Below are 14283 nucleotides of genomic sequence, written 5' to 3'. Positions count from 1 at the left end.
CTTGTGACCTACTGAGGTCTGGTTATTTTTAGTTACATTTGTTATAATACCATATATGGTCTGGTGGTGCAATGACCGGTTTTTTTCCGTTGTCTTACTAAGAGAGTCTTAAGACTCAGAAATTTTCCATCAAGAGATGATTGATTGATTCAGACCAGATGACCACCCCAACCAATGGCTTTACATTTTGAAGGTGACCTTCCATGTTGCCTAAGTCTATAAATAGACCGCCCACAGGTGTCTCGGCGCAGTTGATGACCAGACGTCTTTGAGTGAGCATAAGTCCTGTGTGTTGCCGTGCAGTATTAAATAATTTATAGAGCATATTCCTATTTTACTTGTGGCTAAGTAATACTTTATGCTTATAGCAACGTTGTGTATACTGTGGTGATTTTCCTGAAGTGTTAAAAGCTGTGATAGTGTTTCATTTTATTATTTCCCACAATTTGTAAGTTGGGTTTTGGTTCATTCTGTGAATATATTTTATCTTGTATAAATCTAGTGTTCTTCCACGATTTTGTGCACTCATCAAATGTTATATGCAGATTAAATGTATTGTTGACATCAGTAGTTTTTCTAGTGTTTACCCTAGACATTAAGTACGAGTTCTAGTTAAACTATTGTGTGTCAGCTTTCTTTTATTTAGGCTTGTTGCCATCTGTGTGTAATCAGTTAAACGAATCCGGGAGCGTTCGCCATCTATCTGGCTGATAGATTGGTGATACGTTACAAAGTGGGGGCTCGTCCCGAATTTGAATTGTTGTATGAGTTGTTGGTTTAAACATTTAAACGCTAGGTTCAGTCTAGTTAGTTGTTTCTTAACTCAGTGGTGATGTGTTGAAACCACTCGCTCGAGGCTAGAGTTATCTAGGTCAGGTAGCCAGACGTGTCGCGTCCTAGATTTGAGGTGAAGGTCATAGAGTGTTGGGCCGTGTTATTCTAAAGTTTTGTTTTGTTTTGATTGTGAAACTAGTGGAAATGGAGTCTTTCTTGTTAAAACCTACAGTTGAGGAAGTCGAGAAGTTAAGTAGGAAAGATTTAATTAGTGTTGTAAAGGAATTGAAGTTAGATTATTCTGTCACTCAGAAATCAGAAGCGTTAAGAGATAAAATTGTAGTTCATTTCATTAATGAATGGGGTGTTCGAAGAGAGTTTGTTGGCTGGTGTGATACTCCGTGAGGAGAAACCTCTAGAGAAGGTAGAATTAGAAGCTAGAATTGCTTTAGAGAAACAGGAGTTGGAAGCTAAAATTGCTTTAGATAAGAGGAGGTTGGAATTAGAATTTGGTAAAGTTAGTGGTGATGTCACTTCTCTAGTGGATCCTAAAAAGTTGTCGGTGGGGCTGGTGATTGCCAAATTTGGGAAATTAGTGCCTAAGTTTAATGAAATAGATTTGGTTGTCTTTTTTAACTCATTTGAGAGTTTAGCGAAGGCATGTGAATGGCCCGAAACTTCCATTACTGCTTTATTGAGCACAGTTCTTACAGGAAAAGCTGCAAGCACATATCAGGCACTCTCTCAAGACGTTCAAACTAACTATGGGCTGGTCAAGACTGCCATTTTGAAGGCCTACGAATTGACTCCAGAGGCCTATCGGATAAAATTCCGAGCACTCCGCAAGCTACCCACTCAATCATATGTGGAATTTCTCTTCGAAAAAGAGAAAATTTTCTAAAGGTGGCTAAATTCTGAGGAAGTTTCAGAATTTGAGAAACTAAAATCACTTGTTCTGAGGGAGGAATTCCTCAGGTCCCTGCCTGAAGACATACGTCTTCACATCCTGGATAGTAAGATAGTCGACATGAAGAAGGCTGCTGAGTCGGCTGACACATATACGTTGGTGCATAAGAAACCACCAGTGTCAGGAAACCGCCTCAACCCTGTTCTTCCCCTTTTTGGCAACAGTCCCCCTGTTGGTCAACACTTGAAGTCGCTACAGTCCAGAGAGAAACCAAGATCAACTTTCAGTCGTCGAGCAGTATGCCAGTTCTGCAAGAGACCTGGTCACTTTATCAAGGACTGCTATAAGCGTCATCAAGCTAACAGAGAGTTTGTGCGTACCTCTGCGCACAATGCTCTCATCCATCAAGCAGCCAGTCCAAATCTGAACTCTAGTCTTCGGAATGACACTAACCCTAAGTGTCCTCCGGAAGGAAATCAAGTCTCCACCCATTACGTTCAGTCACATTTTGACTGTTCATGCTACCATCCAGTTTCTTCCGAGTCTACCGATCTCGAGGGATCGAGAAAGGTTGACTTTTCATCTTTCATTGCAGAGGCTGTCATTAGCAAACCAGGTGATCCGTTGTCTCAGCGGAATATCACCGTCCTAAGAGACACAGGAGCGTCACAATCACTTCTTTTGAAAAGCTCAATGGACATTACACCGGAGACGAACACCGGGAATGTTTCCATTATCCAAGGAATGGGGGCAGAATCTGCTGTAGTCCCTCTACACAAGTTTTTCCTGAAACATCATCTCGTCGAAGGTGAAGTCATTTTAGGTGTGATAGATGGTATTCCTGTCCCAGGAGTACACCTGCTTCTAGGGAATGACCTTGCGGGAAGCAAAGTATACCCCTATACGGTTCAAAACCCTTTGTCAACAGTTCCAGATAATGATAATGAACTGTATCCTGCATGTGTGGTGACAAGAAGCCAGACCAAACAATTGGCTGACATAGCGCATGAACCACACCTACCATGATAATGATAATGAACTGTATCCTGCATGTGTGGTGACAAGAAGCCAGACCAAACAATTGGCTGACATAGCGCATGAACCACACCTACCATCATCGTCGGGAGATCCATCTCCCAAACTGGAGTCTATGCTTCCAGAGAATACAAGCCTGAGCTTACCCCTGATGATATCTCAGGAAGACATAATTAAAGCTCAACAAGTCGACGCGGAACTCAAAGCTATGGTCGAAAAATCACTCTCAGCTGACGATGGGGAGTATTTCTCCGAGAACGACCTCTTCTTTCATCGCTCTGTACCAGTAGATGCCTCACCTGCCGAACCATGGTTGGGTAAAAACCAGCTGTGGGTCCCTCCACCTTATCGGCATGAAATACTGAAACTGGCACATGACCATCCGATGTCAGCGCACCCAGGAGTCAAGAAAACTCTGGCGAAAATCAAAGAACTGTTTTTTTGGCCAAAAATGAAAAATGATGTGTCGCGTTACTGCAAAAGTTGCACGAACTGTCAGTTGGCCGGGAAGCCCAACCAGAAAATTCCTAAGGCCCCTTTGAATCCAATTCCTGTGTTAGAACCCTTCTCCAAAATCATCATGGACTGTGTAGGTCCCTTGCCTAAAACCAAGGCGGGCAACGAGTACCTACTTACCTTTATGTGTTCAAGTACCCGTTTTCCCGAGGCGTTCCCCTCACGGAACATTAGGGCAAAGACTGTAGTCAGAGCCATGACCCGGTTCTTCACTACCTTTGGATTACCTAGAATCGTTCAAACAGACCAAGGCAGCAACTTCACCAGTCACCATTTTCAGGAAGCGCTAGCCAAGCTAGGCGTTACCCACGTCACCAGCTCAGCATATCACCCTCAGTCTCAAGGTGTACTTGAGAGGTTCCACCAAACCCTAAAAACCATGCTGAGAACGTTCGCTAAAAGTAATGCCCAGTGGGATGAAATTGTTCCATGGATTATTTTCGCCGCTAGAGACTGTGTTCAGGAATCTCTAGGTTATTCTCCTTTTCAGCTTGTGTTTGGACATTCTGTCCGTGGTCCCCTGAAGCTGATCCACGAGCGTTGGACAGGTACCAGTAACCATCCAGTGGGGAACTTTGACGATTTTCACGTTCGACTGAAAGCCGTGTGCGAAATGGCTCACAAGAACCGAAGAAAGGCCCAAGTGAGAATGAAAGGACTGTATGATAAGAGTTCTCGTATACGAACATTCCATCCAGGCGAGAAAGTTCTTGTGCTCGTGCCTAACTTGAACAATGCGTTATCCTTAAGATACTCTGGACCCTTTACGGTGCATTCAAAATTAAGTGATTTGAACTATGTTGTCAATACGCCAGTCAGAAGAAAGAAACAGACAGTGTATCATGTTAACTCACTGAAAAAGTATTATGATAATTGTAACAATTTTCAGTCCACAGCTAAAATTACTTTACCTGTATGTTCAAATGTTTCTGATGATGTAATCCATGATAAATTGAAACCCCCAAAATTGGTAAATTCTTCCTTGTTAGATCATTTAAATGACCACCTTATGCATTTGTCCACTGAGGAAAACCATAAATTGTCTCATTTATTTGAGACCTTTCCCTCTATTTTTGGGGATGTTCCCAAAGAAGCAAAGGTGCCACCTCATGATGTAGATGTAGGTGATGCAAAACCTGTCAAACAACACCCCTATAGAGTTAACCCAGAAAAAGCTGTTTTGATAGAAGATGAAATTGACTACATGATCAAGAATGATATCATTGAACCCAGTTTCAGCAATTGGAGTTCACCCTGCCTTTTAGTCCCGAAAGACGGTGGATCTTTCAGGTTTGTGACTGACTTTAGGAAGGTGAATGCGCTCACCAAGGCTGATTCTTACCCCTTACCTCGAATAGAGGACGTTATTGATGAAGTTGGTCAAGCTAAGATAATTTCCAAAATTGATTTACTGTCAGGATACTGGCAAATCCCCTTATCTGACCGTGCAAAAGAAATATCTGCTTTTGCAACCCCTAATGGTTTTTATAGATACAAACGTATGCCTTTCGGTATGCGAAATGCTGGTCAAACTTTCCAGCGTATCATTAACTCTGTCATTGCTGACATTGACCAATGTGAGGCCTACATAGATGATATAGTTGTATTTTCTGATACTTTTGAAGAGCATATTGGTCAGTTGACTAACCTTTTTAGAAAATTGTCTGAAGTTAATTTTACTGTAAACCTGCATAAAAGTGAGTTTTGTAAAGGTTCAATTACCTATTTGGGTTATCAAGTGGGAACTAACCAAGTTAGGCCCATTGAAGCTAAAGTAGATGCTTTTGTGAAGTTGCCTCCTCCCAAAAATTGTAAAGAAATTAAAAAGTTCCTTGGGATGGCAGGTTACTATAGGCGGTTTTGTCAAAACTTTTCAGCTGTAGCTGAACCTCTTACTGCATTATTGAAAAAGGGTGTTGACTTTGAATGGTCAACTAAATGTCATGAAGCTTTTTTAACCATTAAGTCATTTTTATCTAATGCTCCTGTTATGGCTGCACCAGATTTCAGCAAGCCTTTTAAACTTGCCATTGATGCTAGCAACTTAGCCATTGGCTCAGTTTTATTTCAGGAAGACAACATGGGGATTGATCATCCAATAGCCTTCTTCTCTAGAAAGTTAAATGAGAATCAACAGAATTACTCCACTATTGAAAAAGAAGCTTTAGCTTTGGTTTTGTCCTTACAACATTTTAATGTCTATGTCACTTCTTCTATCAATCCAGTCATAGTATTTTCTGACCATGATCCCCTTAAATTTACCTCTAAGTTAGGACAAAAGAATCACAGAATATTGAGATGGTGTTTATATTTCCAAAATTTTAATCTGGAAATTTCCCATATTAAGGGAACTGATAATGTTGTGGCTGTTTGTCAAGGATGTAACATTTTATTACCCACATTGATCATGTGACATGTTTTGTGGTTAGTTAAGACCATATAACAAGTGGTTTGTTTGGGTGACACTCACATTCATGTGGTCTGTGTTTTGAAGTTTTCCAAAACAACAATCCTGTTGAATATTTTGTTTATTTTCAGGTGAACCTTATTTAAATGTGGTTTTTATTTTATGTAATCTTATATGATAAAATGTTTCATGTGACTCAGTTGATATTGTAGCTAGTCATTGAAATAAAGGATTTACCCTGTCGGGTTTACCACATTTAATATCCACATGGAAGTATTGTAATACCCCTTTCTGAGGGACTTTGATGTATTATTATTTTTAGAAAGGGTTATTCCCCTTTCAAGAATTGTAAAAGATTAAGTTAGTTCCCTTTTATTTCCAGGGATGTTTTCATCTAGTATTAAGATTTTGGTTGGCTACATTTGTAGAACATTTCTTTTTATTTTATGCCAGATTGGTTCCTTATGTAGGTTTTTGTGGAACCTATCTGTCACTTCCAAAAGGGAGGGGATGTGACCTACTGAGGTCTGGTTATTTTTAGTTACATTTGTTATAATACCATATATGGTCTGGTGGTGCAATGACCGGTTTTTTCCGTTGTCTTACTAAGAGAGTCTTAAGACTCAGAAATTTTCCATCAAGAGATGATTGATTGATTCAGACCAGATGACCACCCCAACCAATGGCTTTACATTTTGAAGGTGACCTTCCATGTTGCCTAAGTCTATAAATAGACCGCCCACAGGTGTCTCGGCGCAGTTGATGACCAGACGTCTTTGAGTGAGCATAAGTCCTGTGTGTTGCCGTGCAGTATTAAATAATTTATAGAGCATATTCCTATTTTACTTGTGGCTAAGTAATACTTTATGCTTATAGCAACGTTGTGTATACTGTGGTGATTTTCCTGAAGTGTTAAAAGCTGTGATAGTGTTTCATTTTATTATTTCCCACAATTTGTAAGTTGGGTTTTGGTTCATTCTGTGAATATATTTTATCTTGTATAAATCTAGTGTTCTGCCACGATTTTGTGCACTCATCAAATGTTATATGCAGATTAAATGTATTGTTGACATCAGTAGTTTTTCTAGTGTTTGCCCTAGACATTAAGTACGAGTTCTAGTTAAACTATTGTGTGTCAGCTTTCTTTTATTTAGGCTTGTTGCCATCTGTGTGTAATCAGTTAAACGAATCCGGGAGCGTTCGCCATCTATCTGGCTGATAGATTGGTGATACGTTACAAAGTGGGGGCTCGTCCCGAATTTGATTTGTTGTATGAGTTGTTGGTTTAAACATTTAAACGCTAGGTTCAGTCTAGTTAGTTGTTTCTTAACTCAGTGGTGATGTGTTGAAACCACTCGCTCGAGGCTAGAGTTATCTAGGTCAGGTAGCCAGACGTGTCGCGTCCTAGATTTGAGGTGAAGGTCATAGAGTGTTGGGCCGTGTTATTCTAAAGTTTTGTTTTGTTTTGATTGTGAAACTAGTGGAAATGGAGTCTTTCTTGTTAAAACCTACAGTTGAGGAAGTCGAGAAGTTAAGTAGGAAAGATTTAATTAGTGTTGTAAAGGAATTGAAGTTAGATTATTCTGTCACTCAGAAATCAGAAGCGTTAAGAGATAAAATTGTAGTTCATTTCATTAATGAATGGGGTGTTCGAAGAGAGTCTGTTGGCTGGTGTGATACTCCGTGAGGAGAAACCTCTAGAGAAGGTAGAATTAGAAGCTAGAATTGCTTTAGAGAAACAGGAGTTGGAAGCTAAAATTGCTTTAGATAAGAGGAGGTTGGAATTACAATTTGGTAAAGTTAGTGGTGATGTCACTTCTCTAGTGGATCCTAAAAAGTTGTCGGTGGGGCAGGTGATTGCCAAATTTGGGAAATTAGTGCCTTAGTTTAATGAAATAGATTTGGTTGTCTTTTTTAACTCATTTGAGAGTTTAGCGAAGGCATGTGAATGGCTCGAAACTTCCATTACTGCTTTATTGAGCACAGTTCTTACAGGAAAAGCTGCAAGCACATATCAGGCACTCTCTCAAGACGTTCAAACTAACTATGGGCTGGTCAAGACTGCCATTTTGAAGGCCTACGAATTGACTCCAGAGGCATATCGGATAAAATTCCGAGCACTCCGCAAGCTACCCACTCAATCATATGTGGAATTTCTCTTCGAAAAAGAGAAAATTTTCTCAAGGTGGCTAAATTCTGAGGAAGTTTCAGAATTTGAGAAACTAAAATCACTTGTTCTGAGGGAGGAATTCCTCAGGTCCCTGCCTGAAGACATACGTCTTCCCATCCTGGATAGTAAGATAGTCGACATGAAGAAGGCTGCTGAGTCGGCTGACACATATACGTTGGTGCATAAGAAACCACCAGTGTCAGGAAACCGCCTCAACCCTGTTCTTCCCCTTTTTGGCAACAGTCCCCCTGTTGGCCAACACTTGAAGTCGCTACAGTCCAGAGAGAAACCAAGATCAACTTTCAGTCGTCGAGCAGTATGCCAGTTCTGCAAGAGACCTGGTCACTTTATCAAGGACTGCTATAAGCGTCATCAAGCTAACAGAGAGTTTGTGCATACCTCTGCGCACAATGCTCTCATCCATCAAGCAGCCAGTCCAAATCTGAACTCTAGTCTTCGGAATGACACTAACCCTAAGTGTCCTCCGGAAGGAAATCAAGTCTCCACCCATTACGTTCAGTCACATTTTGACTGTTCATGCCACCATCCAGTTTCTTCCGAGTCTACCGATCTCGAGGGATCGAGAAAGGTTGACTTTTCATCTTTCATTGCAGATGCTGTCATTAGCAAACCAGGTGATCCGTTGTCTCAGCGGAATATCACCGTCCTAACAGACACAGGAGCGTCACAGTCACTTCTTTTGAAAAGCTCAATGGACATTACACCGGAGACGAACACCGGGAATGTTTCCATTATCCAAGGAATGGGGGCAGAATCTGCTGTAGTCCCTCTACACAGGTTTTTCCTGAAACATCATCTCGTCGAAGGTGAAGTCATTTTAGGTGTGATAGATAGTATTCCTGTCCCAGGAGTACACCTGCTTCTAGGGAATGACCTTGCGGGAAGCAAAGTATACCCCTATACGGTTCAAAACCCTTTGTCAACAGTTCCAGATAATGATAATGAGCTGTATCCTGCATGTGTGGTGACAAGAAGCCAGACCAAACAATTGGCTGACATAGCGCACGAACCACACCTACCATCATCGTCGGGAGATCCATCTCCCAAACTGGAGTCTATGCTTCCAGAGAATACAAGCCTGAGCTTACCCCTGATGATATCTCAGGAAGACATCATTAAAGCTCAACAAGTCGACGCGGAACTCAAAGCTATGGTCGAAAAATCACTCTCAGCTGACGATGGGGAGTATTTCTCCGAGAACGACCTCTTCTTTCGTCGCTCTGTACCAGTGGATGCCTCACCTGCCGAACCATGGTTGGGTAAAAACCAGCTGTGGGTCCCTCCACCTTATCGGCATGAAATGCTGAAACTGGCACATGACCATCCGATGTCAGCGCACCCAGGAGTCAAGAAAACTCTGGCAAAAATCAAAGAACTGTTTTTTTGGCCAAAAATGAAAAATGATGTGTCGCGTTACTGCAAAAGTTGCACGAACTGTCAGTTGGCCGGGAAGCCCAACCAGAAAATTCCTAAGGCCCCTTTGAATCCAATACCTGTGTTAGAACCCTTCTCCAAAATCATCATGGACTGTGTAGGTCCCTTGCCTAAAACCAAGGCGGGCAACGAGTACCTACTTACCTTTATGTGTTCAAGTACCCGTTTTCCCGAGGCGTTCCCCTCACGGAACATTAGGGCAAAGACTGTAGTCAGAGCCATGACCCGGTTCTTCACTACCTTTGGATTACCTAGAATCGTTCAAACAGACCAAGGCAGCAACTTCACCAGTCACCATTTTCAGGAAGCGCTAGCCAAGCTAGGCGTTACCCACGTCACCAGCTCAGCATATCACCCTCAGTCTCAAGGTGTACTTGAGAGGTTCCACCAAACCCTAAAAACCATGCTGAGAACGTTCGCTAAAAGTAATGCCCAGTGGGATGAAATTGTTCCATGGATTATTTTCGCCGCTAGAGACTGTGTTCAGGAATCTCTAGGTTATTCTCCTTTTCAGCTTGTGTTTGGACATTCTGTCCGTGGTCCCCTGAAGCTGATCCACGAGCGTTGGACAGGTACCAGTAACCATCCAGTGGGGAACTTTGACGATTTTCACGTTCGACTGAAAGCCGTGTGCGAAATGGCTCACAAGAACCGAAGAAAGGCCCAAGTGAGAATGAAAGGACTGTATGATAAGAGTTCTCGTATACGAACATTCCATCCAGGCGAGAAAGTTCTTGTGCTCGTGCCTAACTTGAACAATGCGTTATCCTTAAGATACTCTGGACCCTTTACGGTGCATTCAAAATTAAGTGATTTGAACTATGTTGTCAATACGCCAGTCAGAAGAAAGAAACAGACAGTGTATCATGTTAACTCACTGAAAAAGTATTATGATAATTGTAACAATTTTCAGTCCACAGCTAAAATTACTTTACCTGTATGTTCAAATGTTACTGATGATGTGATCCATGATAAATTGAAACCCCCAAAATTGGTAAATTCTTCCTTGTTAGATCATTTAAATGACCACCTTATGCATTTGTCCACTGAGGAAAACCATAAATTGTCTCATTTATTTGAGACCTTTCCCTCTATTTTTGGGGATGTTCCCAAAGAAGCAAAGGTGCCACCTCATGATGTAGATGTAGGTGATGCAAAACCTGTCAAACAACACCCCTATAGAGTTAACCCAGAAAAAGCTGTTTTGATAAAAGATGAAATTGACTACATGATCAAGAATGATATCATTGAACCCAGTTTCAGCAATTGGAGTTCACCCTGCCTTTTAGTCCCGAAAGACGGTGGATCTTTCAGGTTTGTGACTGACTTTAGGAAGGTGAATGCGCTCACCAAGGCTGATTCTTACCCCTTACCTCGAATAGAGGACGTTATTGATGAAGTTGGTCAAGCTAAGATAATTTCCAAAATTGATTTACTGTCAGGATACTGGCAAATCCCCTTATCTGACCGTGCAAAAGAAATATCTGCTTTTGCAACCCCTAATGGTTTTTATAGATACAAACGTATGCCTTTCGGTATGCGAAATGCTGGTCAAACTTTCCAGCGTATCATTAACTCTGTCATTGCTGACATTGACCAATGTGAGGCCTACATAGATGATATAGTTGTATTTTCTGATACTTTTGAAGAGCATATTGTTCAGCTGACTAACCTTTTTAGAAAATTGTCTGAAGTTAATTTTACTGTAAACCTGCATAAAAGTGAGTTTTGTAAAGGTTCAATTACCTATTTGGGTTATCAAGTGGGAACTAACCAAGTTAGGCCCATTGAAGCTAAAGTAGATGCTTTTGTGAAGTTGCCTCCTCCCAAAAATTGTAAAGAAATTAAAAAGTTCCTTGGGATGGCAGGTTACTATAGGCGGTTTTGTCAAAACTTTTCAGCTGTAGCTGAACCTCTTACTGCATTATTGAAAAAGTGTGTTGAGTTTGAATGGTCAACTAAATGTCATGAAGCTTTTTTAACCATTAAGTCATTTTTATCTAATGCTCCTGTTATGGCTGCACCAGATTTCAGCAAGCCTTTTAAACTTGCCATTGACGCTAGCAACTTAGCCATTGGCTCAGTTTTATTTCAGGAAGACAACATGGGGATTGATCATCCAATAGCCTTCTTCTCTAGAAAGTTAAATGAGAATCAACAGAATTACTCCACTATTGAAAAAGAAGCTTTGGTTTTGTCCTTACAACATTTTGAAGTCTATGTCACTTCTTCTATCAATCCAGTCATGGTATTTTCTGACCATGATCCCCTTAAATTTACCTCTAAGTTAGGACAAAAGAATCACAGAATATTGAGATGGTGTTTATATTTCCAAAATTTTAATCTGGAAATTTCCCATATTAAGGGAACTGATAATGTTGTGGCTGACTGTTTGTCAAGGATGTAACATTTTATTACCCACATTGACCATGTGACATGTTTTGTGGTTAGTTAAGACCATATAACAAGTGGTTTGTTTGGGTGACACTCACATTCATGTGGTCTGAGTTTTGAAGTTTTTCCAAAACTACAATCCTGTTGAATATTTTGTTTATTTTCAGGTGAACCTTATTTAAATGTGGTTTTTATTTTATGTAATCTTATATGATAAAATGTTTCATGTGACTCAGTTGATATTGTAGCTAGTCATTGAAATAAAGGATTTACCCTGTCGGGTTTACCACTTTTAATATCCACATGGAAATATTGTAATACCCCTTTCTGAGGGACTTTGATGTATTATTATTTTTAGAAAGGGTTATTCCCCTTTCAAGAATTGTAAAAGATTAAGTTAGTTCCCTTTTATTTCCAGGGATGTTTTCATCTAGTATTAAGATTTTGGTTGGCTACATTTGTAGAACATTTCTTTTTATTTTATGCCAGATTGGTTCCTTATGTAGGTTTTTGTGGAACCTATCTGTCACTTCCAAAAGGGAGGGGATGTGACCTACTGAGGTCTGGTTATTTTTAGTTACATTTGTTATAATACCATATATGGTCTTGTGGTGCCATGACCGGTTTTTTCCGTTGTCTTACTAAGAGAGTCTTAAGACTCAGAAATTTTCCATCAAGAGATGATTGATTGATTCAGACCAGATGACCACCCCAACCAATGGCTTTACATTTTGAAGGTGACCTTCCATGTTGCCTAAGTCTATAAATAGACCGCCCACAGGTGTCTCGGCGCAGTTGATGACCAGACGTCTTTGAGTGAGCATAAGTCCTGTGTGTTGCCGTGAAGTATTAAATAATTTATAGAGCATATTCCTATTTTACTTGTGGCTAAGTAATACTTTATGCTTATAGCAACGTTGTGTATACTGTGGTAATTTTCCTGAAGTGTTAAAAGCTGTGATAGTGTTTCATTTTATTATTTCCCACAATTTGTAAGTTGGGTTTTGGTTCATTCTGTGAATATATTTTATCTTGTATAAATCTAGTGTTCTGCCACGATTTTGTGCACTCATCAAATGTTATATGTAGATTAAATGTATTGTTGACATCAGTAGTTTTTCTAGTGTTTACCCTAGACATTAAGTACGAGTTCTAGTTAAACTATTGTGTGTCAGCTTTCTTTTATTTAGGCTTGTTGCCATCTGTGTGTAATCAGTTAAACGAATCCGGGAGCGTTCGCCATCTATCTGGCTGATAGATTGGTGATACGTTACACCCTTCCCTTCATATCCCGAGGTCAAGAAACATATGAACTCTACTTCATCTGCCCAATGGATCGCTAGGTCTAGGGATGATGGATTCTTAACATAATGGACGTCTGAAATGACAGTGTCGTAGTAGACTTACAACAGAACAGTTCGTCGGTCCCATCTTTGCACTCTTTCTTGCCATTGCATTTTAATTTCTCTGTGATGCATCCACCGTCGCTACATCTGAATGCACATTTTGCTGTGGGGTAAATAAAATAGAAGACTTACTGCCTTATCTATTACATTATTTGTGTTAATTAACTAAATACAAACTTTACTTCATCCGGTCATTTTCCTTTATCTTGTGATGTTAGAATTCATGGCAGAATTTACGTCTACAGGTAAGCTAACACACATATGGGACTATGTGACCTTGTGGTAGAGCGCTAGACTGCTAATCCGAGTTGCTCGAGTTCTAATCCGGGTTCGAGTCAGTAGATAAAACCACGAGTCCACCCAACTTTAAAGGGAACCTAACTCACGTTAAGAAAAAGTTAAAGCGGCTGTGCTTAGTGCTGACCACGCTATTCCATAATATTTACAGCAACAGCCGAACTCTATTATATTTGATTCATGAACCGTTAGGTTAAAAAAAGGGATGTGGGAAGTCTAGGTAACTATTACGTACACGGTAGACTACCGTTCATTTCACTTACAATAATTCCGTACGCGTAGACTACAGTTCATCTCACAATTATTACGTACGCGGTAGACTACAGTTCATCTCATTTACAACAATTCCGTACGCGGTAGACTACAGTTCATCTCACAACAATTCCGTACGCGGTAGACTACAGTTCATCTCACAACAATTCAGTACGCGGTTGACTTCAGTTAATCTCACAACAATTCAGTACGCGGTAGACTACAGTTCATCTCACTTACAACAAATACGTACGCGGCAGACTACAGTTCATCTCACAATTCCGTACGCGGTAGACTACAGTTCATCTCATTTACAACAATTACGTACGTGGGAGACAACAGTTCTTCTCACTTACAACAATTCCGTACTCGGTAGACTACAGTTCATCTCCCAACATTTCCGTACGCTGTAGACTACAGTTTATCTCACAATTATTTCGTACGCGGTACACTACAGTTCATCTCACTTACAATAATTCCGTACGCGGTAGACTACAGTTGATCTCACAACAATTCCGTACGAGGTAGACGACAGTTCATCTGACAACAATTCCGTACGCGGTAGACTACAGTTCATCTCACTTACAACAATTCCGTACGCGGTAGACTATTGTTCATCTCACAACAATTTCGTACGCGGTAGACTACAGTTCATCTCACTTACAACAAT

The 14283-nt window shown here is 40.5% G+C and overlaps 1 protein-coding gene across 4 annotated transcripts in view; it reads right to left on the bottom strand.

Annotated features, from left to right (window-relative positions):
* Positions 1-14283, bottom strand: part of LOC131942225 (low-density lipoprotein receptor-related protein 1) — an 85265-nt gene that overhangs the window by 23909 nt on the left and 47073 nt on the right. For 3 of the 4 annotated variants that reach the window (XM_059301967.1, XM_059301968.1, XM_059301969.1), the window contains one exon: positions 13066-13167. The exons of the other annotated variant lie outside the window; for it this stretch is intronic. In XM_059301967.1, coding sequence (XP_059157950.1) covers positions 13066-13167 — 102 coding nt within the window. The remainder of the gene's footprint in view (positions 1-13065; positions 13168-14283) is intronic. 4 annotated transcript variants of the gene reach the window in all.

The sequence above is a fragment of the Physella acuta genome, unplaced genomic scaffold (genome assembly GCF_028476545.2).
Source record: "Physella acuta isolate Inbredline_101_S28 unplaced genomic scaffold, ASM2847654v3 ptg000396l, whole genome shotgun sequence".
Lineage (NCBI taxonomy): Eukaryota > Metazoa > Mollusca > Gastropoda > Physidae > Physella > Physella acuta.
This window is presented reverse-complemented; position numbering and strand designations above follow the sequence as displayed.